This window comes from Suncus etruscus, chromosome 5 (assembly GCF_024139225.1).
Source record: "Suncus etruscus isolate mSunEtr1 chromosome 5, mSunEtr1.pri.cur, whole genome shotgun sequence".
Taxonomy (NCBI): Eukaryota; Metazoa; Chordata; class Mammalia; order Eulipotyphla; family Soricidae; genus Suncus; species Suncus etruscus.
Window position 1 is genome coordinate 34,873,047 of NC_064852.1, and position 24,489 is coordinate 34,897,535.

Genomic DNA, 24,489 nt, shown 5'->3' on the forward strand with positions numbered 1-24,489 from the left:
GTCATCTAATCACTAAAACCCTTACCTGTTCTTATTACTTTACCTATGTAAATTGATGTTGTATGAGACAACTAAGTGAGAGGAAATTTGACAATATATGGTGCATATTGATTACTAGCACTGTGATGGGAGTGAAATCTTTTCAGATAATTTGTTTGAAATATATATAGTTTTCAATGAAGGTCTAATTCTTATAAAACATTTATTGTCTATTAAACTATTTTGTGGTTGAGTTAATCAACACTTTGGAGTCTAATTGGTGATTCCTAATACTTCATTTTGCAACAGTGAAAACGTAAATCAGATATAATTGTCAGTAAGTTTCCATGTTTTTTTTTTGAATATGCTTTTATTTAAAATGTTAATTTGAGAGTGTAGCTTTCAAATTGTCTTTTCTATGATTATAATTTTTTTCAGCTTTTGAAGCGTTATTTGTCAAAAAGACTTTTGGTTTCACTTAAATCTGCATTCTTTGAAATCTGCTTTTGCTTCTTCGTTAATCTGATTTGGGAAATGTTTTATAACTAAATGTTCTCTCTTGATATTCAGTTAAATTTTTTGATCAGTAAGTAAAACTTATTTTTTTTACAGTAAAGTGCTCAGCTGTATAGGATATTGTCTATCTTAGAAGATCACAGTAAAGTGGCAATGTCTCGAGAACCTACCCCACCTCTCTCTGGAGATATGTCTACTGGTCCTATAGCAGAAAGCTGGTGTTATACACAGGTAGGTTTCATTAAAAATGCCTCCTTAGAAATTGAAATGATATCGTGTATTCTGTTTTGAAACACTTTGGAATAGTTATTCTCAGTGTTAAAATAGTTGATTATAGGATATTTAATATGTGGAAAGTGAAAATGGTAAATATCCTTGTAAAAATGTTTTTATTAATCTCCTAGGTTAAAGTAGTAAAATTTTCTTACATGTGGACCATCAATAACTTCAGTTTTTGTCGAGAGGAAATGGGTGAAGTGTTAAAAAGTTCAACATTCTCATCCAGTCCCAGTGACAAAATGAAATGGTAAGATTTTTGTTTGGCATTTTGGTTTTGATTTTATCATTAGCACTGTAAGATTTTGTAGTTGTTCCCAAGTATATGACTAGACTAATTTTATGCTAAATTTGTATGAAGTTTCTAACAACATAGAAAATAGTAGTGCTGTGTGTAATATTATTCAACAGATAATGTCAGTATTGCCTCTTTCGTATGTTTAAAGTAATGTATCCTCCATGTGAGTCTATTGTTTTATTTTAGGTGCCTGAGGGTAAATCCAAAGGGATTAGATGATGAAAGTAAAGACTACTTGTCCTTATATTTGCTTTTAGTTAGCTGTCCAAAAAGTGAAGTTCGAGCAAAATTTAAATTTTCCCTTCTGAATGCTAAAAGGGAGGAAACAAAAGCAATGGGTAAGTGATTTACAGACTAAACTATATAAAACCATAATTGGGGAGGGATGCTGAGAGGAAATCATTTGCTTTTCATGAGGCTGACTGGTTCTATTGCTGGACCTTTATTTGGTCTTCTGAGCAGTGCCAGGAGTGATCCTTGAGTTCAGAGACAGAAGTATGCCCTGAGCACTGTTGGTATGACTTTTCAAACAGAAATAAACAAAAAAATCATTCTTTGACTTCTGTGCTTTTTTGCTTGCTTGCTTGTTTTTGTTTTTTGGGACACAGCCGGTGACTCTCAGGGGTTACTCCTAGCTATGGGCTCAGAAATCAATCATGGTTCAAGGAACCATATGGGACCCAGGGGATTGAACCCAGGTTCATCCCGGGTCAGCGCATGTAAGACAAACCCTATTCTGCTGGCTCCGGCCCCACTTCTGCACTTTTATGTAGAAAAATAGGGATTTCTTTTCATCTAAAACAGTTAATTAGGATGCCAGTATAGAGCTAAAGTAATTTTATGTTTTGATTTTATATAATAAATGTAAAATGAATTTAAAGTAATACAAATTTAATTTCTTCATGCCTTAAAATATTTAGTATTTGAAAAGAATGTTGCAGTGGGGCAAGGTTCCTAGTTTAATACCTCCATATTTAATAGTTTTTTAAGTAATATTTCTTTTTTGCTTGCTTATCTCAGATAAGAGCAAAAGAAAGTGAGTTATTGAATGACTTGGTATGGGCTGAAAACTGACTGAAAGGAAATACATTGTTATTTTGTTGTTACTGTTTTTTTTAAGTCTCCAGGCATATGAAATTTAGTCTAATTTTTAGATATATGTAGTCAGCTGAAAAACTGTAACCTGGAACTTCATAATAAAATACATTGTAGTGAATGTAGAGTGTAATAGCAGGAAAATGCTCTCAGAAGGTCAGAAATTATTCCTGGCCGGTTTGGGGGTCCATATGAGATGCTGGGGATTGACTCTTGATGAGCAAGCACCCATTGTGTTTTGGCTCCGGTCCCCAAGGTGCCACTTTTAAATAGACAAATTGTTCATGAGAATTACATTTCTAATCAATATCTGTTACTGGATGATGAAGCTTATGCCTATACCAGTATAATTTGATCTTGTTTTATTATTTTAGGACTTGAATTTTATTCTAAATCTTTCTCTCTCTATGAGATACTGTCTGACTTTCATTCCACTTAGAGATCCAGAAAACTGAAAGTGGACTTACTAATGATATAATTCTTAAACCATTTTATTCACGAGCACACATATTTTTACTTTTATTTATTGATATATTGAATAATTATTTTTATATCCTATTTACTGGGTTATTATTGTGACAAATGTTTCTTGGATACATATTTTATTTAAACTTCTGTTTCTTACCAGAAAGCCAAAGAGCATATCGATTTGTACAAGGGAAGGACTGGGGTTTTAAAAAGTTCATTCGAAGGGACTTTTTACTTGATGAAGCTAATGGTCTTTTACCAGATGACAAGCTTACATTATTTTGTGAGGTGAGTACATTTCTTTGACTTTCATATAACTCCACAATTAACTTTTTGATAAAGCAAAAGTATATACAAAATATTATCATATTATGAAAGTTTTAAGCAAGTTATTACTAAGTATTTGATATTAAATGATTGATTAGGTTTCACTTATAAATGTTTTACTAAAATTGTCAATAAAATCATCTTAGTAATAATTATTATGTTTTACTTATAATGTTTTGCCAAAATTGTCAATAAAATCATCTTAGTAATAAGTATAATTACCCAGTTTAAACAATTTCTGTCATATCTTTAAAGTATATAGACAGTTATACAACATAAGCATTAGATACTTCTTCCTTTTTAGAAGGTTGTAAAACGTGTATATTTACAAAATTTGTCATTTATCTTCAATACTATGTATCATGTTTACATATATGAAGCACTATTAATAATTACAATAAATAGTATTCTAAATAAAGTTGATGCTATTTACAAAGTTTTAGCATTCCTAATGTATTGTGTCACAAAATTTTAGATATATCTTAAAATTCAGTATATTAATTTTTAAAACTCTTTCTACACATAGAATTTAAATAAGCATAAAGGATATGCTTGTTATGCAACAACAACAAAGTAACTGCAGCTAAAGTCTTTTCTTGAATGAACTTTTAAAGAAACTATTTCTTGTTTTTAGAATTGGAACCTAGATAATAATAAATTCAGAACAAAGGCTGTGAAAGTAAGATATTTTAAAATTAGTTATAAAGTATGCTTTTTTAATTTGTTAGATTAAGCACACATGATCTTCTAAAAATAGAACGCACCAAGACACATTTTCAGGAGGCATTGTTATTTAGTTTTGGATATTGAAATTTGTACCTTTTTACTGACATGTAGTTACTTATGCTCTGGGCACCATATTTATTAAAGAAGGGCAAAAGTATTTTAAACCTTCTTCATGCCCTAAACCATTTCTTCTACCCCGCTCATGGATGCCCTTCCTTCTACAGCATCGCTAGCACTGCTTGCAGAAGAGGAGGAAGCATTGCACTGCCCTTCCTAAAAGAACTGCCTCCTCCCCCTCCCCTGCAAGTTGTGCTGTAGACAGGTAAGACAGTGCTACCCATTTTGTGCAAGAAGTAGCTTAATCTTGCAAGTTCCATACTGTGAGCTAAATATAAATATCCAGAGGTAGAAATTTCTAGCAGTTTGGACGGTCATTTCTAAAGTAATGCAAAAGACAGGAACTGAGGAATAAGTAAGAAAAACAGAAAATTGGTTTAGCTTAATAAAGTTATTAATTAGGCTACCTTCGCTTATGCTTTTGGAAGTACTTAAAGAACTATATGTGGTCCTGGGATTTAAAACACGTTCATAGTCACTCCACACAATTACATGGCAAGAATCTTCCCTGTTGTATCATCTGTCCAGCCCCTTATACATTTTTAATAGCTGCACAATTTTTCATATTCTATTTTCCTCTTGTGATAATAATCCTGTTTTATTTCAAATATTTATGATCATTGGGGCCATTGAAATAGTGCAGCAGAGCTTTGTCTTTCAAAAAGCTGATGTAGGTTTAATCCCCATTATCCCAGATGATACCAACCATAACACCACCAGGAGTAATCTCTGAGCACTAAACCAGGAGTAAGTCCTGAGCACAGCTAAGTATTTCCCCACTGCCTGCTCTCTTTCTACGAGAAAAGAATAATGAATACAGTATTTATGATAATGACTGAGTGTTGTGTTTATTCTCTAAACAACCTTTTCATAGGGAAATTAATAGTTGACAACTCTCTTTTTTTCCTTTCCTGGTGCTAGCAGTCAAATTCATGTCTCAGGGCATTTGTTACAGAGCCCCATCTGTGGATAAACAACTCTCTTTACCCACATTTTTATAAAGGTTTCCTAGCTATGAAAGTCAAATCTAAGGCCTACTGGGTTTTATTTGTATTTGTTTTGGTGTGACATGGTTTTTGGGAACCATACCTGCAGGGCTCAGGGCTTAATCTTGGGTTGGCACTGTAATCAGAAATTACTGCTGTAATCTCTTAAAGGAGACTGAAATTTCCAGGGTAGTCATAGTTTAGTCCAGGTAGACTAGAACGTGCACACACTCATCTGTAGTCTAAGTTGAGCCAAAAGCAAATTTAGAAACAGCTATCAAATGATTTTGAAATAATTTACCTTGAAGCCTTGTCAATTTTGAGTATTGCATACTTTATAATATTTTAAAAAGTCTAACCCTAGGAAATATTTCAGCCTTTTTTCTGATTTTTTTTTACTCTAGGTTCCATTCAGTTAGATTTAACTGTATTTGAGTATTTACTTGAACTAAAATTTTGTGAATTATAACAGGAGCTAAGAAAATAATCATTAGAATTCATTGCATTTTATTTTTAAATTATGCCATTATGTTATGCTATATAAATAGTTCCTTAAACTCTGGAGTATGAAATGTTAATAAAGAATTAAATTTTGTGATTGTTGTGATAGTAATATATAGATGTATATATCAGTTATATAAAACCTTATATATGATTATAAATATAAAATTATTTCTGACAAGAATGCCATTTTTAAAATCTTTATTTTTAATACCTTTTGGTTTTTTATGCCAGAATTTTACATTAAATACATCATTTGGGGTTAATATAATAGTAACAAACTTAAATGTTTTTTAAATGAAATTTATATAACAATTTTATTTTACTGCATATTTTTAAGTAATTCATCCAACATCTGCTATTTTGAAATTTTAAGAGCAATACTTGATATGAACAAATACTTTTATCCCCTCTCTGATTGTTAATCTGTTTTGTAATTATAAACCAAATTTTGTCATCACTTAGTATTGTCTATTCCCTTGTTTTCTTTCTCTCTATAACTCAGATGAGTGAGACCATCCACTATCTGTCCATTTCCCTTTCTCTTTTTATTTGAGACCCTACAGTGCCATCGAAGTGGCAGCACACTACAAACGTTCATCTTGCTGCATAGTAGTGTTGTTGTGTAACTATGCCATAGCTGCTTTATTCATCAATTGTCTTGGATCTTTGGTTTCTATTGCACTAAATATACATTGAGCATGACTGTGAATATATTTTAGATTAATGTTTTTATGTGTTGTGGGTAGATGTAAAGAAGTTGAATTGCTATGTAATATGGAAACTATTTTTACTCCTTGTGAGTTATCTTCATACTGTTTTCTATGGAAGCTTTACCAGAAAAGATTCCCATCAATAGTGAATGAAGATTCCGTTTCACCACATCCTTACCAAATCTGGTTGTTTCCAGTTTTTATGATATATGCCAATGTCATTGAGTTGATAACTTCTTATCATTTTGATTTAATTCTGATAATTGACAATGAATACTTTTAGTTGCCTGTTAACCTCTTGGAGGGCTCTTGGGAGAAATTATTTATTCATCTCTTCTTCCATCTTTTGATGGAGTTACTGATATTTTTGTTGAATTTTACATGTGTTTTATATATCTGTTGTATAGGTGCAAGTTTTTTCTCCAAGTTAGTAGGGTGGTATTATTGAATCATTAAAAACGGGACTAAAGGGGCCGGGCGGTAGCGCTAAAGTTAAGGTGCCTGCCTTGCCTGCGCTAGCCTTGGACGGACCGCGATTCGATCCTCCGGCGTCCCATATGGTCCCCCAAGCCAGGAGCAACTTCTGAGCACATAGCCAGGAGTAACCCCTGAGCGTTACCGGGTGTGGCCCAAAAACAAAACAAAACAAAAAAAACAAAAACAAAAAAAAAATGGGACTATAGTCTGTATCTTAGAGAGCTCCACCTGTTCTTCTAAAGTGCATTTTTTTTGGTTCTGGTCTAATCTCAAGGACTTTAATCCACTTGTAGTTAATTTTACTGTATGATATGAGATTGTAAATGTAGTTTTGCTTTTTTTGCATGTGACTATTCAGTTTTCCAATCACAATTTACTAATACATTTTTAAATACATCTTTTTTAAATAAGGTAATGTAGTATTCTGGATCTGTGCTATCATTGACATTTAATTCTAAAATATTTCTATCATTTGTTGATAAAGTTTTTCTTCAGTTTATTAAGTCTTATCTTAAAAGTGGTGACAGGTCTTAGTGAAAGTTTTATTTTTATTATATCTAATGAGAGATACTTTTAACTGTATTGTAATCTGTGTAAAAGCAGTGGTAGTCTTTTTTTATAATGTCAATTTTTAATTAGTTCATAGGTAATTTAAAATGTCTATAAGTGAACTGTTTTTTATTTTTGATTTTTTAAATTAATTTATATGAGTAATAATGTTTTTACACAAATTCCTTCAGTAAAATTTTTTTTAATTATCTTTATTTAAACACCGTGATTACAAATATAATTGTACTTGTATGATTACGGTCATGTAAAGAACACCCCTCTTTACCAGTGCAGGATTTCCACCACCAATTTCCCAGATCTACCCACTCCCCACCCCACCCACACCTGTACTCAAAACAGGCTTTCTTTTTCCCTCATTCATTCACATTGTTATGATAGTTTTCAGTGTAGTTATTTCTCTAACTGCACTTATCATTCTATGTGGTGAGCTTCATGTCATTAGCTGCACGTACATGGGAGGATGGGGGGGAAGTAAGGGTTGGGACTGAGGCAGTAAAATATTAGAAATGTGCTTTGTAGGGCAGTATCAAGGTCCCAATACAAGATGGATATTATGGATATATAGAATATATGCACACAATAATATCAATATGAAAAAAAAGAGAAAAAATTTCCACTGACTGTCCCAATATAAACCAGTGCTAGAACAGCCTGCCCTCCTCCCAGAGTGCATTGCCATTAGTGTAGGGAGAGATAGGGGGAAAGCCTGTTGACACCTATAGAGTCCACCTAGACCAATGTTCAGGGAAAGACTGAAGTCCAGGGGAGAAAAACCCTATACCTGGCAAGGGCTGGTCTCCTAAATCAGGGACGAAATCGGAAGCCAGATGTCTGCCCGTCGTCCTCCCCATGCACTTCCCCCCTGGAGTATGGAGGGAGGGGGGAACCTGAGGACCAGTAAGAGTCCACTTGAACCCACTTCTGGCCATCTGGGCTGGCACCCAGGGAAGGCCTGGAGTCAGGGGAAAAAGACAAGGATGGCTGGGGGCCTGCCAAGCCTCCCAGCACTCCCCAGGCTAGGGAGAAAGGTTCTGGTAATGGGTCTCCCTAAACCCCATACCTGGCAAGAGCTGGTTTCCAGAATCAAAGAGGAAACCGGAAGCCAGATGTCTGCCCGCCCTCCTCCCCATGCACCTTCCCCCTGGAGTACGGGGGGAGAGGGGACCCTGAGGACCACTAAGAGTCCACCTGAACCCACTTCTGGCCATCTGAGCTGGCACCCAGGGAAGGCCTGGAGTCAGGGGAAAAAGACAAGGACAGCTGGGGGCCTGCCCAGGCTAGGGAGAAAGGTTCTGGTATGGGGCCTCCCCAACCTTCAGTAAAATTTAAATCAGTTTTACTATACATGTCAGTCAATTTTACTGAAATTGAAATGTGTAGGAACAACACTTTAACAATACTTCTCAAATTGACTAATATAGAGTATAGGTTTGTCACTACTTTTAATACTTTAAGAATCATTGTAAGATTGATGTTAATTGTGTATAATAAACTTGAAATGTTAAGCCTACAGTGTGAGAAAATATAAAAATTTTGACTTCCCTTTTTAATTTGGTATATTATGCTTTTTTTTTTCTTTTCTTTTTGGGCCACATCTGGTGACACTCGGGTTATTCCTGGCTGTGCGTTCAGAAACCTGGCTAGGGGAACCATATGGGAAGCTAGAGGATCAAACTGCATCCATTTACAAGGCAAATACCCTTCCACTTGCGCCACCACTCAGGTCCCATATTATATGGTTTTCTTTTGAGAAATAGTTTTTATAATTTAATAACCATTCCAACCAGTTCTTGTGCTATGTAATTTGCAGAAAATATTAGGTGAAATTGATCTTGTTTCTAACTTTTTTATATTTTATTTTAAATTATATCCTTAAATTCATTTCCCAGGAATTAGCATTTTTAATCAGGAATACATTGAATTTTAAAATGATCTGAGTAAAGTATAGGCTTAGTAAATAATTATTAATATTACTTTTCAAATATATTTTCTTTGGTGTTTCTTACTTATTTAGGTGAGTGTGGTCCAAGATTCAGTGAATATATCAGGACATACTAATACAAATACTTTGAAGGTGCCTGATTGTCGACTAGCAGAAGATTTAAGTAATATCTGGGAAAACAAAAGATTTACAGATTGCAGTTTTTTTGTGAGAGGACAAGAATTTAAAGCTCATAAATCTGTACTTGCAGGTACTTCCTTTTGTATGATACAATACAGTTCTTTGAAAAATATTGTGCACTAAGTAATGATAGTTAATTCTGTTACAGCTCGATCGCCAGTTTTTAATGCAATGTTTGAACATGAGATGGAAGAAAGCAAAAAGGTAAATATGATTTATGTATAATATTTAATTTGTAAAGATATAGAATAGTAAAATGTTTAGCATTTTAATCAGTGAGACCAAATGAAGTTATAGGAGTGAAAGGCAAATATTTTCTCTGAACTTGAGTATTTCTCAAGCAAAGAGATGAGATCCAAGTAGATTGTATAAATGTAGCAGAGTTTGCAAAGGAGGTGAAGTGTTAGACCCTCATATTAATCTCAAATGCCTTATTCTACTTTTACTTTAAAATGGGACTAATACTGTTGGTAAAGGCTTTAAGAATTCAATTATAACCTAGGAATTCAAGCAAAAAGAAATTAATAGTCATCTATTACTAAGATAGGTGTCAGAAACAACTTTCATTTGGCATACAGAGCATTTTTAGTTTGTTTTTGTTTGACACCTTTTGAAAATTGTGGTTTATTTTTCTACATAGTTATTATTGACCAAGTATACATCTTAAACCTACATGCTTCACTTTGCCTTCTTTCTTTTTTTTTTTTTTTTGGTTTTTGGGCCACACCCAGCGGTGCTCAGGGGTTACTCCTGGCTGTCTGCTCAGAAATAGCTCCTGGCAGGCACAGGGGACCATATGGGACACCGGGATTCGAACCAACCACCTTTGGTCCTGGATCGGCTGCTTGCAAGGCAAACACCGCTGTGCTATCTCTCCGGGCCCTTGCCTTCTTTCTTAAGATGTACTTATTATTACTTCGTTTTAAGAAGAGTTTTAATATATATTTTAGATTTTTAATACTTGAGTGCATATTTGGGGCTGTAAATTAGTGCCAAAGTATTTTGGTTTAAAAGTATATTAGTGTTTTTGTATATGTATTCTTTAAGTATAACTTCTTAATGTTTTCAATGTCAGAATCGAGTGGAAATAAATGATATAGACCCAGAGGTTTTTAAAGAAATGATGAGATTCATTTATACAGGGAAAGCACCAAACCTCGACAAAATGGCTGACAGCTTGTTGGCAGCTGCAGACAAAGTAAGTAACTAGAGCTTAAGGAGCTGAAAATGAATTCAGGCTTGATATACCTAGAGAGCTGTGTTCAATGAAAATCTCAAATAATCTGAAATACTAATTTTATTTATAACTTGCTTTTGAGAATATTATGAAATGTAGACTACAATAGGAAAATACAGAAATGAATTTTTTAATGAATTAGATATGAACATGTATTGAATCACTGAGAAATATGTAAGAGAATTAGTTTTATGGAATTTAATATGTAAACTTATATAAATATAGAATTATGTAAATGTTTTATGGGTTTATATAATTATAAAATTAAACATATAATAAGTATAAATTTTATATTTACATTATTATATGAATAGTTCGTGAATATTGGTGTTGTACATTTCTTAAAGAGTGTCACAACTAAAATAACTGGACCAAACATAAAGAACTTATTATTTTTATGATTGCACATAAAACTATTTCAATCAAAATTAAACTTAATTATAACATAAATATTGAATATTAATGCATCAATCTAAGGTGTTTGAAATCTTATGCTGATAAGGTAAATTTAGTTAGGACTTAATAAATTACTCTTGTGCATATACTAATAATCTCAATGTTTTAACTATAGTTATCCTTAAAATTATTTAGTAGAATCAACATGCACAGTAAAAAAATCCGAGTGGGATGTTTATGTTTTGTTTTGCTTTTAAATTGACATGCTAATTTAACAATTAATACTTAAATGCAAGCACTGAAAGCAATTAAATAACTTTGAAAAAGATTAGAATACAGGTTTAATAGTGATAGACATATAAATAGAGAATATGAAAATAGACTCAGTTATATAATCTATTTTTGACTGAACCTGCAGAGACAATTAATTATAGAAAGGTATGTGTTTTAATCAAACATTACGTACTTAAATAGATGACTGCTTATTTCCTCTAAAAATATACTTGTATTTTGACTTTAAAAAATATATAGTCATTTATTTTTTGTTTGCGGCCACAACTGGTGATGCATAGTGCTTAAACCTGGCCCTCTATTCAGTCATTGCTCTTCGTAGGATTTAAAGGACTGTATGGTAGTCAGCCCAGGTTCTACACAGAGTGCCAGGCAAACACCTAACTCCCTATACTATCTTTCTGTTCCTAGGACAACATTGTTTTATCTAAAGTTTGAAAAATATTTGAACAGTAAATCCCTATAATAATCTCAACTACTTAAAAGATGCTGAACATCATTAATCACTAGGGAAACTAAAAGTCATTGTCAAATTTCCAGTCATTTTTCTAATTGCTAATATTATAAAAATATACTAAATATTACTTAGTATTTAGACAAATTAGGTCTTTCATACACTATTGATGAGACAGTGACATGGTACAGTGATGTTGAAGGATATTTCTTATTCTTCAAATTTTTACCTGAGGGCCGGAGCAGTGGAGCAGTAAGGCCTTGCAAACCCTAACCTAGGACGGACCGTGGTTCAATCCCCCAGCGTCCTGTATGGCCCCCCCAAGCCAGGAGCGATTTCTGAGCACACAGCCAGGAGTAACCCATGAATGGGAATGGTCCTAAAACAAACAAAATCTATTTTTACTTGAGCTGAACCAGAGTTCTCTTATGGTGAGAAGGGGCTCTTGCCTTGCATACTGCTGATCTGAGTTTGATCCCTGGCTCCACATGTGGTACTCTTAACCCCATCAGGAGTAAGCCCTGAGCACTGCCTGATGTAGCCCAAAATCTCAAAGTAAATAAATAAAAACTTAATATTTGTTCCACAGTACTTTTTATATGATAGCACAATGTGTAAGACATTTGTCTTGTACACAATTGACTCGGTCTCTACTCCTGGCATCCCGTATTGTCCCCCACGCCTGCCAGGAGTGATTTCAAGCACTGCCGGGTGTGGCCCAACCCCCCTTCCCAAAGTATTTTAAAATTTATAGGAAAACATTTGCACCCAGTTGTTCATCACCAGATGAATAAAAAGATTGTACTGTGTTTATGAATAGTCAGATATTATTCAGCAATAAATAGCTTTGAATTGTTGACAAACAAGCAGTGACAACAGTGAATCTCTAATTATACTTGATAGAAGTAGCAAGCAAAATTGTTATAAATTGTATGTTTCATTTTGTAAAAGATTTCAGAAAATACAGGTGTAGTAGGGATTTTGGAGATGTTGAATGTGTTTGCTTCATTGATTAGATGAGTGGGTTATATTGCAGTCAAAAACTTCAGAGTCTTGGAGCTGGAGTGGTGGCATAAGTGGTGGGGCGTTTGCCTTGCATGCTGCTAACCAAGGATGGACCTTGGTTTGATCCTCTGGCGTCCCATATGGCCAGGAGTGATTTCTAAGCATGTAGCCAGGAGTAACCCCTGTGTGTTACCAGTGTGGCCTCCAAAAGAAAAAAAAAACTTCAGGGTCTTGAATATGACTTGTGTCAGTTACAATCCATAAAGCTGCTAAAGATACTATAATAAAATGCATACATGCATGTGTATTAATCTAATAAGACTTTAAAAGTAAAGTAAACAAACAAGTGCTTTAACTTTATTTTTTTAGTTACAAACAGCTTATATTTAAAACTTGTTAATTGGAGTGTTTAATGATCTATTTTTTCTTTTGGATAGTATGCACTGGAACGGCTGAAGGTCATGTGTGAAGAAGCTTTGTGTAGTAACCTTTCTGTAGAAAATGTTGCTGATACCCTTGTCCTTGCTGATTTGCACAGTGCAGAACAGTTGAAAGCACAAGCCATAGACTTCATTAATAGGTATGGTACATCTATATTTTAATGAGCATTATGCCTTTAAAAAATTATTTCATGGTCCTTTTTTTTAACTGCTTAATCTTTAATGTAGGTGCAGTGTACTTCGACAGCTTGGGTGTAAAGATGGAAAAAACTGGAATAACAAGTAAGTTGACATTTTTAAAATAGTTTCTGATTTAAACTTGATCTTCATACAAAAATTGTTTGCACATCATTATTATCTATAACATATACAGTTCCAAGCACTTCGTGATATATAGTGAGTTACTTTATAAGTAATAATTCAGCTTCTTTGTGGATTCCTGAGGTTGCTATCTTTTGTAAATCAGCTTGTCATGTGAGCTAGGATTGGTGCACTCATTTTAAGCATAGTACTTTCTTAGTGTATAGCTGAGTCCAGGTATCAATGACTGATAGAGACTCTGACATGGTTATCTTTCCCTGGTTAAACTATAAAGAATTGAGGTAACTGTTACATCATTCTGAGCCTGGATCTTCTGATAAGAACTTTTAGAAAATCATTTTTTATTATTTGAATTAGAAATTCAAAGTCAGTCAGTTGGAGAATATTTGGATATTTGAATAATATTGAGGAATTATATTATTGAATTATTATTCAATGATAATAGGATTGAATAATAACATTTGAATAATGAAATGGTTAAGGTAAGAGGTGAGTAAAATTAGACTAGATTGGTGACTGAGACTTGGGCAAAACAAGTATATGGAGGACATTAATATTTGGATATGAGGATATATAAGGAGGAAAGAAAAGGAGACATGGGTAGGTAAGCACAATATTATTACTTGAGAATTAGTATTAGAATAATAATTAAACTGATTGATTAATGAGAGCATGTTGAATAAGAATATAATACTGCTATGCAGTATATAGAATGACAGGATATGGAAAATACGAGTTGGATAGCTAGAAGAAGCAAATAGGTAATTTTCTGCTTTTTGTTTTATTTGGGGAGGGCTTATTATCTGTGCTCCAGGCAGAATTCAAGGGGCCTTGTGGGGTTCTGAGGTAGACCAAGGTCAGCCCCATGCAAGCCAATGTCTTGCCACTATATAGCTCCACCCCCAGCTTTTCTCTTTTTCTGAAAAACCTTGGTATGGTCAGTGTAGAAACGATAGCAGAGGCCTTGATAACTAGTTACGCTATTAAGATTGATTGGTAGGTAGTTTGAAAGCATAATAGGAGACTAGAAGACAAATTATGAAACTTGTATATAATTTTTCACATGCGAAAAAATGTGAGGTGATGTGGACTTGAACTAGGATTTGAGAATGAAAATAAGGTTTGGATGATTGATTATATACAGTAGGGAGTTTAACCTTTCAAATTTCAGACTTTATTCACTGGGTGATGGTAGAAGCATTGGTTGATTTGCAATGAGGGAAGAATTTGAGACTTAGGAAGAGATTAGTTGAGTTTTTCCCTAAATTTATGGTTCTGAGATCAAGTAAAGAAGAAAGGATTAGGGAAAATCCTTGTGGAAAGCCTAAAATACAGCAAAATAATTCCTGTCATTCATTAGGGTAGTTAAAATTTTGAGGAGTGAATGAGATAAAGTGGATAAGCAATGCTAAACAGTGGGCAAATTTGGGACTTGTGTTCAAAGAATAAAGGGGTTTGAAAGAACAGGTAATAAGAATAAAACTATGGGAGCAAATGTTGCATACTTCAGAAGATACTCCTTCTAGAGAAATTTAGTGGTTTTAATTGCAATAAAATATAGCAGTAATTTTAAAATGATCAATTTTAGTGATATCAAATTGTTTTCTTTCTCTTAGTGTTTGAAATATTTAAATCTGTAATTTTTTTTAAAATGTATTCTGAAATGTATTAATTAAATGCTTTTAATGAACTAATTTTATTTTCCAGCCAAGCAACAGACATAATGGAAACATCAGGATGGAAGTCCATGATTCAATCTCACCCTCATTTAGTAGCAGAAGCCTTCCGAGCACTAGCATCTGCACAATGTCCACAGTTTGGCATTCCACGCAAGCGGCTAAAACAGTCTTGAAATCTCCTGTGAACTTAAAAGTGGAATTGACTTTTAACTCCTCCAGGTCCAGAAGGATTCTAATACACAAACCATAACCAAGAGTTGTTTCTGTTGTCTTGTTCACAGAACAGAAGCTGAAAAGGCATATTGCTTGCATTTCAGGTGGATAATTTATGGTTTTTTCTTCAGCTTTAAATTAGACTGATTTTACTCTAACTCACTTCAAAGCCTTAAATTATCTTCAGTGACTTCTTGTTCATATAATATTTTACTTTTTGTATTGTGCCTTGTCATTTTGACCAAGGCTATGCAGGATTGCACTAGCTCCATAATGCAGTAATATAGATTAACTGAAGATATTAAGTTTCAAAAGAATCTTCCATGAGTTTGAGAAAAGCAAAATGAGTTTTATAGGGTTTCTCCTCTGCTATCTCGGAGTTTAAAACTAAATTTAAGGTTCTTCTTAAAAGCACTTATATTGGAGTTTATTGGTAAAGTCTCCAGTCTAAGTTCTATCAATATAGGAGAATCTCTTTACCTTCAAGGTAAGTTATGGCAATACATTGCTTCAGTTCTAATTTATTATTCATTTCAGGGGCAAATATGCAATGAGATGGCCCAAATATTTCGTAAAGATTTATGATGTTTGTATGTAATTGTCCAATGGACTAAAAGTATAACAAACTTTTCTGTGTTTCTTTGTGGGTTTGTCTAAGTTTATGATGACAGACTGATTGAGGTTAAAATTTCAGAAGAAAGCATGTTTGTGCCAAATTTATTTGTTTTTAATTTTTTTTATTTCAAATGATCTACATATATGAAGAATTCTATACATGTTAGAAGTAAGGATGACCAAAGGTAAATTTAATGAAAGGGCCAATTAAGGAAGATAAATATGCACTTTTAATGTGTATCTTTTGTATGCTAAATGCCACATATATATTTTTTTTGTTTTTGAGGAAATTAGTAAGGTTTAATTCATTGTTTCTTAACTCTTAAAGAATATTTAAGATAAATGGAAGCAGCTGACATTTTTGTGATAACAGATAAGAAAGATTTTAATTAAATTGGCTTGACTTGCAGACACTCAACACATTGCAGGGAAAACGTCTAAACATTTAAGAAATCCTATACTTTTTATTCTTGTAAATATAATGAACTCACCTACATGCAGAGTAAAGGACAGAACATGTTCTCTTGGAATGATGTTAAGCTACACTCCAGTCCTTTTTTTTTTCTTTTCTTTTGTTTTTGGGCCACACCCAGCAGCGCTCAAGAGTTATTCCTGTCTCTGCCTCAGGAATTGCTACTGGAAGGTTTTGGACCATGTGGATGATGGGATCGAACCCAGGTCATCTGTGTCCAAGGCAAACATCCTATCTACTGTACTATCACTCTGGCCCATTTTTTTCCTTCTTTTTGCCTAGGTTGTTTTTGGGGGTGGGGTGGATTTTTTTTTTTCCTCAGCCATTTCCTTTCTCTCTTTATTAACCATACAAACATTGTGGGTAGTATTGAAATTGATTATATGCAAATTTAAATTCTGCATAATGTGAACAGGATAAACTTTTTACATGACCAGTTCTTTATAGCAAAGGAATTTTGGCTTTTAACAGATGCACATATTAAATGTTTGGTGACTATCTGATATTTGGTGCATTATTCATAAGGATCGGGAATTTTAAGTTATCAAGTCATTCTAACTGATTTTTGTGACAGTGATAGTATCCTTCTTAGGCAAGGTTATGTATGGTTCATATTTGCGTACATAACTTTATCATTTAGATTAAATTTTATATAATTGTTTTTTATTATACAACAAAAAATGAAGCCTGAGATTTAAAATATATTTTTATTTTTATTATCTCTCCTAAATATTCACCAAAGCAATCCTGATATTGCAAGAGTGATTTATATTTGCATTGGAAAGATCAGAAATTAGTGTAATCAACCAAAAAATGGTGTATGAGAAGGAATTTTCAGGTACCTTAATTTCTTTCTGAATAGTTTTTAAATTGGAAGTATCTTTTCAGATAAGCTCAAAATTATATGAAATATATTTTATGTAAGTATTTAAGGTAGCAAAACTCCCTTAATTTCACCATTAGCTTTAACTTATTAAGTTTTACAGTGTATAATTTGAAATACCCAAACAAAAATGTATACATATTTTAAGATTTTAATTTAAGATGTTACCAGTTTTATATGAAAAACCTTCCTCAGGTTATAGAGTTTTGTTGTTATAAATTAGAAAATTCTGGTGAACCATTATCAAATGCACACGGGTACAAATTGAATTCACTGTTTAAATTCAGATATTTCTAACAATGGTGGCTTTATAAATTATACCATACAATAACACTTCAATATTGTATTATTTATATACTTCAGTGTCATTATCGATCTTGCAAAGATTTTTGCTAGCTCATTTTATGCCAAAAATGTCAAACACCATCTTATTAGAATATTGTTTTTATAGAAATGTCCACTGTTTCAAATAACAAAGTCATAAAATTTTATTTGTTTTTAGTATTGGGAATTCTTCGGGCATTGATAAACAACAATTTATTAGGAATGAGTATTCTGATTAACTTCTTTTTCATATTCTTAAATTATAAACATTGTTTTCAGTAGTGACATCTGTTCAGAGTAATCTTGCCTTGTGAACTATGAACATGCTTCTGCTTCCTTTTTGTCACCAAAATAGAGCTTTTTCTTAGAAAAGTGGAACTGGTTTTAGATGTTATATATTCTAAAAGTAGACATTGGGAGCTGTTCTTGGGATCTAGATGCAGAAACACTATATTTGTGCCTTTTTATAAAGTTTTAACTTGTATCGGTATTTGGAGCACAAATATGAAGGTGCCATAATGTTATGGCTTGCCATTGTTACCTCCTTGAATATTCATGTGTCATTGTCTTGAAATAGTAATTGGAGAACTTTGCATGTATTATGTGGTCATTTGTGTGTGTGTGTGTGTATGTGTGTGTGCACAGGCATGCACAGGTGTATGTGTGAACACAATTGTATATGCTTGGGCTTGTGTGTGTTATGTTCAAAAGAGTGAATTTCTAAAAACAAATAGGACTTTATTGAAAATTCTAGTTAGTTGAAAGATTTCATTTAAATGTGCTTTGTTCAGGTACAGTTGACAGAAGACATCATTTTCAAAATGTGACCAATTTACTGCATGATAAAATGTGAAAACAGTGCCTTTTGGGGACATCAGTTGTAAAACTGTTACAATATTAACAAAGAACTCTTTAAAAGATGTCATGAACGCTGTTTACTTTATAAATCAGACCTAAGTTAGCTTAAATTGACAAATGCATAATTGTTAACTTACCCATTTAAATTTTATGTATAATTTAAAATCTTAAGAAATCTTAGTAAAACTGTGGATTATAAATGCTGCCCATTATTACTATAATAGAACACTAGGGACTTTGATTATGTTTTCTTGTTAAAATTTAATTCATTGAGCTTTTCTTGTCGCTAAGTATACTTGAGGTAAATTATCTGAGTTGTACATTCATGCTCTTTGATGGATAAAATTCAGTGTTTTCTTGCAAAATAAGGTGAATGTGTTTCTTATTACAAAGACAGCACTTTTCAGCACACATAAAAAGTATTTTATGAACCACCTTTTTATAGATTATAATCTCTAAGTGTTCATGGAATGATGTAAATTTTGGTCCTGTTGAAAAAATATTGAGTGCCTATCATATAGAAGTCACTAGGAATGAAATCACCACACTGTGTCTTTTGTTTGCAGTATGTGTGAACTTTATGTTTGAAATGGAATTCTTATATTTAAAAACCTTTTCTGTTATTCAGAGTCTGGCATTGTATTCCAGTTAATCTTGCATTCAGTTTTTTAGAATGAAGATATAATGTAAGTTCCATTTTTTAAATAAAATCTAAAATTATTTTAAAATTATTGGGGAAATTTTCAAGATTCAAATGTATAATGACATATATTGGACTTTTAGCCTCATTTTTAATCAGCTGATGTTAATAAAGAAATACTATCTTGTTGCTGAAAATATTTTTTGCATTTCAGCTGTTGAGTTAAAATAAAGTTGTTACTACTTATTCAGAATTAAGTGGCTTATTTTGTACTTATTTGAAATATTAAATTTAATTATTATGGCTTACCAAAACAGACATGTATTTGATAAGGTAACTTAAAATTAGGCATAATTGTTATCTTTCTACAGAAGAAGGTAGTTGGGGCCCGAGCATCAGTACATTTGCTGTGCACACAGCTGGCCCAGGTTCAGCCCTCGGCATCCCATATGGTCCCTGAGCCTGCCAGGAATCATTTCTGAGCACGGAGCCAGCAGTAACCACTGAGCACTACCAGCTTTCCTACCACTACCACCACCCCCCGAAAGGAAGAAAGTAGTATTTTTTGAACCCTTCGGAGATCAGAGAGAGTACAGGGGTTAAGGTGTATGAAATCAACAATGGTTCTATTTCTGTCACCACTTACTGTCTAAACATTGCTGGGTGTAACCTCAAACACGGCTAGTATGTAGCACCAAATCTTGGGCCCTCACATTGAACCATTGCCAAGTTGGCAGTGAATTGCTGAAAGTGTTCCCTGGGCTCCCTTGAAAATCACTTTGGACCCCAAGGAAATATAAATACACGTGACTCCTTATGCTTACCATTGTCACTGAATGACATGCTAATGTGTAGCATTAATAAAGCACTGAAGGGTTGTGTAGTCATCTTATACCACTTAGATAATTTAGGATTAGCAAAAGCAGATTTTTGAGAAACTGTTCAGACTATCATATTTACCAGTAACACAAATACTGCTTAAGAGTAGTGGCTTCAAAGCATAGTAAAATATTTTCTATATATTCAACAAACAGGCACCTATACTGAATTCAATTTGAAGAATAAGAGTTGTAAATATAACATTGCCTATGCAATTACAGAAAATAGACTATAGTGATCATATTCTAAACTTTTTTTTTTTTTTTTGGTTTTTTTGGGCCACACCCTGTGACGCTCAGGAGTTACTCCTGGCTATGCGCTCAGAAGTTGCTCCTGGCTTCTTGGGGGACCATATGGGACGCCGGGGGATCGAACCGCGGTCCGTCCTAGGCTAGCGCAGGCAAGGCAGGCACCTTACCTCCAGCGCCACCGCCCGGCCCCCATATTTTAAACTTTAACTGAACTGTTTATAACCTATTTCCTCATGTAGTTGCCAACACCCTTAATATTTAATAACATCGCAGTGTTATCTTTTCCTCTGTTTGACCAGCTTAGAATTATCAGAAAAGGACAAGATTGGAAGATTGTTTGATGGGGATCTTGCTCATAACTGGTTGTTTAATACAATGGAAAATGCATTTAAAGTGGCTAATGGTCAATAAGCACTTGTCATTTTTGTTTTTTTGTGCTTCCTTTTCATATCTCTGTAGGACTAGTGTTCATATTTACACTTACTTTTTGTCAAAATTTTAGATGTAGCCTGTTCTAGTCTATGATATAGAAGCCAAACAAATCCTAGATAAAAGGATATTTAATTTTATCCTTTTGCTTAAATTCAAGCCAGACCTTGATAGATAAGTGTAAAAACTTGTGGGATATAAGAATCACAGAAAACATTTTTAAGTGCACAGGGAACTATAATGTCCATAGATTAATTACATAGCGAAAAGGTTTTAAAGTAGATCTTTATAAATGCTAACATATGAAGGAGGCTGGTACTAGAGTCAAAATGGAGGGATTAAGATTCTTTCACATTGCCAATCCAATTTTATCCTCATATAGTCCCTTTGGTGGCACTGCCAGAAGTGATTTTTGAGAATCTCCAATGGTGGCCCCAAACAAAAACAGATAAGGTCATTATGGAAACTGGGCTAAGACAAGAAAAAAAAAAAAATATATATATATATATATATATATATATATATATATATATAATTGAGAAGAGTAATAAAATTAGAGGCATAAAACATTAAATACTAGAGTTAGAAGATAGGTTCAAATATACTTCCAGATTATAAGAAGTAGGTGAAGATAAATGGAGCTGGATCAAGAATACAGGAGATAAGGTGCTTGCCTTACATGTAGTTAACCCTGTTCCATTCCTGACACCACTGAACCCATTGAGTACAGAGCCAGGTGTAGCTCCTCTATTAAATGACTGTTGCCTTTCTATTAATGACTGTCTTTATACGGATTCCTACTGTAAACATGATTTAAGTGATGCATCTCTCCATGAATATATCCTTTCAAGTAAAAATTATATAGTAAACTGTAAGGGATCAGAGTAATAACAGCAGGTAGAGTGCATGCCACGTAGGGTTGGATTTCCAGCACCCACATCTCTCAAGTCCTGCCAGGAATAAGTCCTGAGCATTGCCAAACAACAAACAAAATACATGATTTTTGGCATCAAAGGAATAGATAAAATGTGTGATTTGGGGTAGCACAAGAGAAGCACATTAATCTGGCTTGGGGATGGAGAGTCCAGATAGATTTCCTGAGGAAATGATCTGAATTTTGCTGTGTCAGGTATTGCGAAGTTCGTTTAGTTAACACCAGAGTCTGACAAGGCTCCTATGAAATAATGGAAATTAAGCTTGGGCAGGGCACATCTTAGTGTGTCAAGGAGAGACTTATTTTGTAAAATTGTTTATTTAGATAATGACTAAAGCTTTATTAGTAGAGTCAAGCTTATAAGTGAGGACATCTTTTGGAGCTGTCAATTACCTTCAGTAGATATGAGCAGACTGAGGAATGTAGACTGCTTGTCTTGCTTTAAGATTACTTGGTTTGGATTAAGGGTTTATAAAATTAGTAAGAAATCAGCTAATCCATTAAAAAATGCCTAGGAGATAAACAGAAATTTCCTCAGAGAAAACATGTGGATGGCTAATAACTATATTAAAAAATGTTCTGCATCATTTCTCAGGAAAAGACAAAACAAGTACCATCTCTTAAGTGAAACTGACACACATCAAAAAAGAACAAGATAAACTTGTGTTGGTATGAACATGAGGAAAAAGGATTGTATGCAAATTCAACCTTTCTGAAAAATATAGATACTCCTTAAAAAATTAGGAATTTAATTTCTATATGAGACAACAATTTCACTTCTTAGCATCTACCTCAAAGACACAAAAACTAATAGAGACATTTATGCTCCTATATTCATTTTAGCAACTACTCATATAGCCAAAACCTGAAAACAGTCCAAGTACCCAAGAACAAGTGACTGGATAAAAGGACCTATGTATGTATCTATATTTATATATTGTATATACACACAGAGACACAATGCAGTACTACTCAGCTACAAGAAAAGATGAAATCATGTAATTTTGTAGCTACATTGATGGAGCTGGAGCGTATTAGGATAAATTAGGTCAGTCAGAAGAAAATAGACAAACAATAAAGGTATAAAGAAGCAAAATAAAGGGAATAACATGGCAAAGACAGCAGAACATAAATTTTTTTTCTACAAAACTGAGTTTACCATGGTGGTTTAGAGAGTAGGAATAGATTTCTGGAGATAGGGAACTGAAAGAATGATAGAGGGAAGTAAGCTCCTGGGGGAGCATGTGGAGTTGCAATGTTTATCTATGAAGCCCTAACAGCAATATTTATTGCAAAAACATGGTGCCTAAAATAAATTTAATGAGGGTGTTTGTAGAATAGTAGAGTACTAGGCTGGAAAAGAGTCCTGTGATTTGAGAGACATAGGAAGGATTGCATCTGGTAGACAGAGGAGACAAAATTTTATTTTTGACCATGAGTAGCAGCATTTAGGGGAGAAAAAATTATTCTTTAACTTAGAGGTTATTTAGCTTAAGGTTTCTATAGGATACTCTGGATATACTAATTTTAAATACAGGTTTAAAGAAAAACAAATGTTTTAGAATGGAAAAAGAAGTAGGATTGGAAAAATGAAAATGTCCCACGAATCACACAAGAGATCTCCGATAGATTGCAAAACTATAAGAATGCATTTTGGGGCCGGAGAGATAGCATGGAGGTAAGGCATTTACCTTTCATGCAGAAGGTCATCGGTTTGAATCCCGGCATCCCATATGGTCCCCTGTGCATGCCAGGAGCAATTTCTGAGCACGGAGCCAGGAAAAACCCCTGAGCACTGCCGGGTGTGACCCAAAAGCCACAAAAAAAAAAAAAAAAAAAGAATGCATTTAGCTTCAGTTTCTTATTTTGGTTTGTTTTCCTTTATGGTAGGGGAAGTGTCAGTATATTAGGTAATTAATATTAATTAAAAGTAAATATACTTAAGCATATTTATTAATGAATCAAAAGATAAAATATAGATTAAAGGGGCCAGAGAGATAGCAGGGAGGTAAGGCATTTGCCTTGCATGCAGGAGGATGGTTGTTCAAATCCCAGCATCCCATATGGTCCCCCGAGCCTGCCAGGAGCCATTTCTGAGCGTAGAGCCAGGAGTAACCCCTGAGCACTGCCTGGTATGACCCAAAAGCCAAAAACCAAAAAAAATTAAAAATTAAAAATTAAATAGATTGATAGATTAGATAGATAGATAGATAGATAGATAGATAGATAGATAGATAGATAGATAGATAGATAGATAGATAGATAGATAGATAGATAGATAGATAGATAGATAGATAGATAGATAGATAGATAGATTAAATTACTGGAGTCCCAGTTAGGAGAGAATAGATCTGATAGTAAAGTTGCCTCCAAGTTGGAAAAAAAAGAGCATAGGTAGAGTCAGATTTATGCTGTGTTTTGTTTTGTTTTGTTTTGCTTATCCATTAGCATATTCATTATTTCTTAATCCTTGTGAAGTCATCTATTAAGAGTTGGAAGTAGGTAAGTGTAGAGCAAGGGTCTACAGCTTATTTTATAAATGACTAGCCAATCTTTTACATACTATTATAATACAAAAGCAGCTAGAGCCAAATGTAAACAGTAATACAGATGAATTTCATAAGAACTATTTATATGGCCTCGATTTGATCCATGTGCAGATTACTGAAATGAAACCAGAGTTTTGAGTAACTTGGAGACAAAAATACAACTTTTCATTCTTAAAAGTTAAGAATAAGTAACTTGAATGACTCAGTTGATAATGAAGGCCATGATTTTATTGAGTCTGAGACCCATAGATTATAGTTGATAGTACGAAGAAATAACTGGAATTCAAGCCATGATTGAAACTATTGGTTTTCTTTTAGAATTTTAGAACTAAAAAGAAATGTGTGCTCCAGGTCGAGTTCATGAGTATTTTAACCATTGACAGACAAGCTGGATACCTTGTAATTCGAAAAGATGAATAATGTGAGTATCCAAACAATAATAATTTTA

At 33.6% G+C, this 24,489-nt stretch overlaps 1 protein-coding gene across 2 annotated transcripts; it reads left to right on the plus strand.

The window, feature by feature from the left end:
- The first annotated feature begins 596 nt into the window (after positions 1 to 596).
- SPOPL (speckle type BTB/POZ protein like) lies at positions 597 to 15,967 on the plus strand. Of its 2 annotated transcripts, none has more exons than XM_049773762.1 (10): positions 597 to 726; positions 900 to 1,021; positions 1,256 to 1,407; positions 2,793 to 2,920; positions 9,064 to 9,241; positions 9,320 to 9,375; positions 10,247 to 10,369; positions 12,992 to 13,134; positions 13,223 to 13,276; positions 15,023 to 15,967. In XM_049773762.1, the coding sequence occupies exons 1-10, from the start codon at positions 649 to 651 to the stop codon at positions 15,165 to 15,167; spliced, it is 1,179 nt and encodes a 392-aa protein (XP_049629719.1). In that variant the 5' UTR covers positions 597 to 648; the 3' UTR covers positions 15,168 to 15,967. The 2 variants fall into 2 exon arrangements, with proteins under 2 accessions (XP_049629719.1, XP_049629720.1); XM_049773763.1 differs by having other exon boundaries at positions 1,331 to 1,407.
- Positions 15,968 to 24,489: the final 8,522 nt, after the last annotated feature.

Coding starts and splice junctions, on each gene's coding strand:
- SPOPL (XM_049773762.1), top strand. CDS start 649: ATGTCTCGAGAACCTACCCCACCTCTCTCTGGAGATATGTCTACTGGT. Junction 9,376..10,246: donor AGATGGAAGAAAGCAAAAAG/GTAAATATGATT, acceptor TTTCAATGTCAG/AATCGAGTGGAAATAAATGA. Junction 10,370..12,991: donor TGTTGGCAGCTGCAGACAAA/GTAAGTAACTAG, acceptor TCTTTTGGATAG/TATGCACTGGAACGGCTGAA.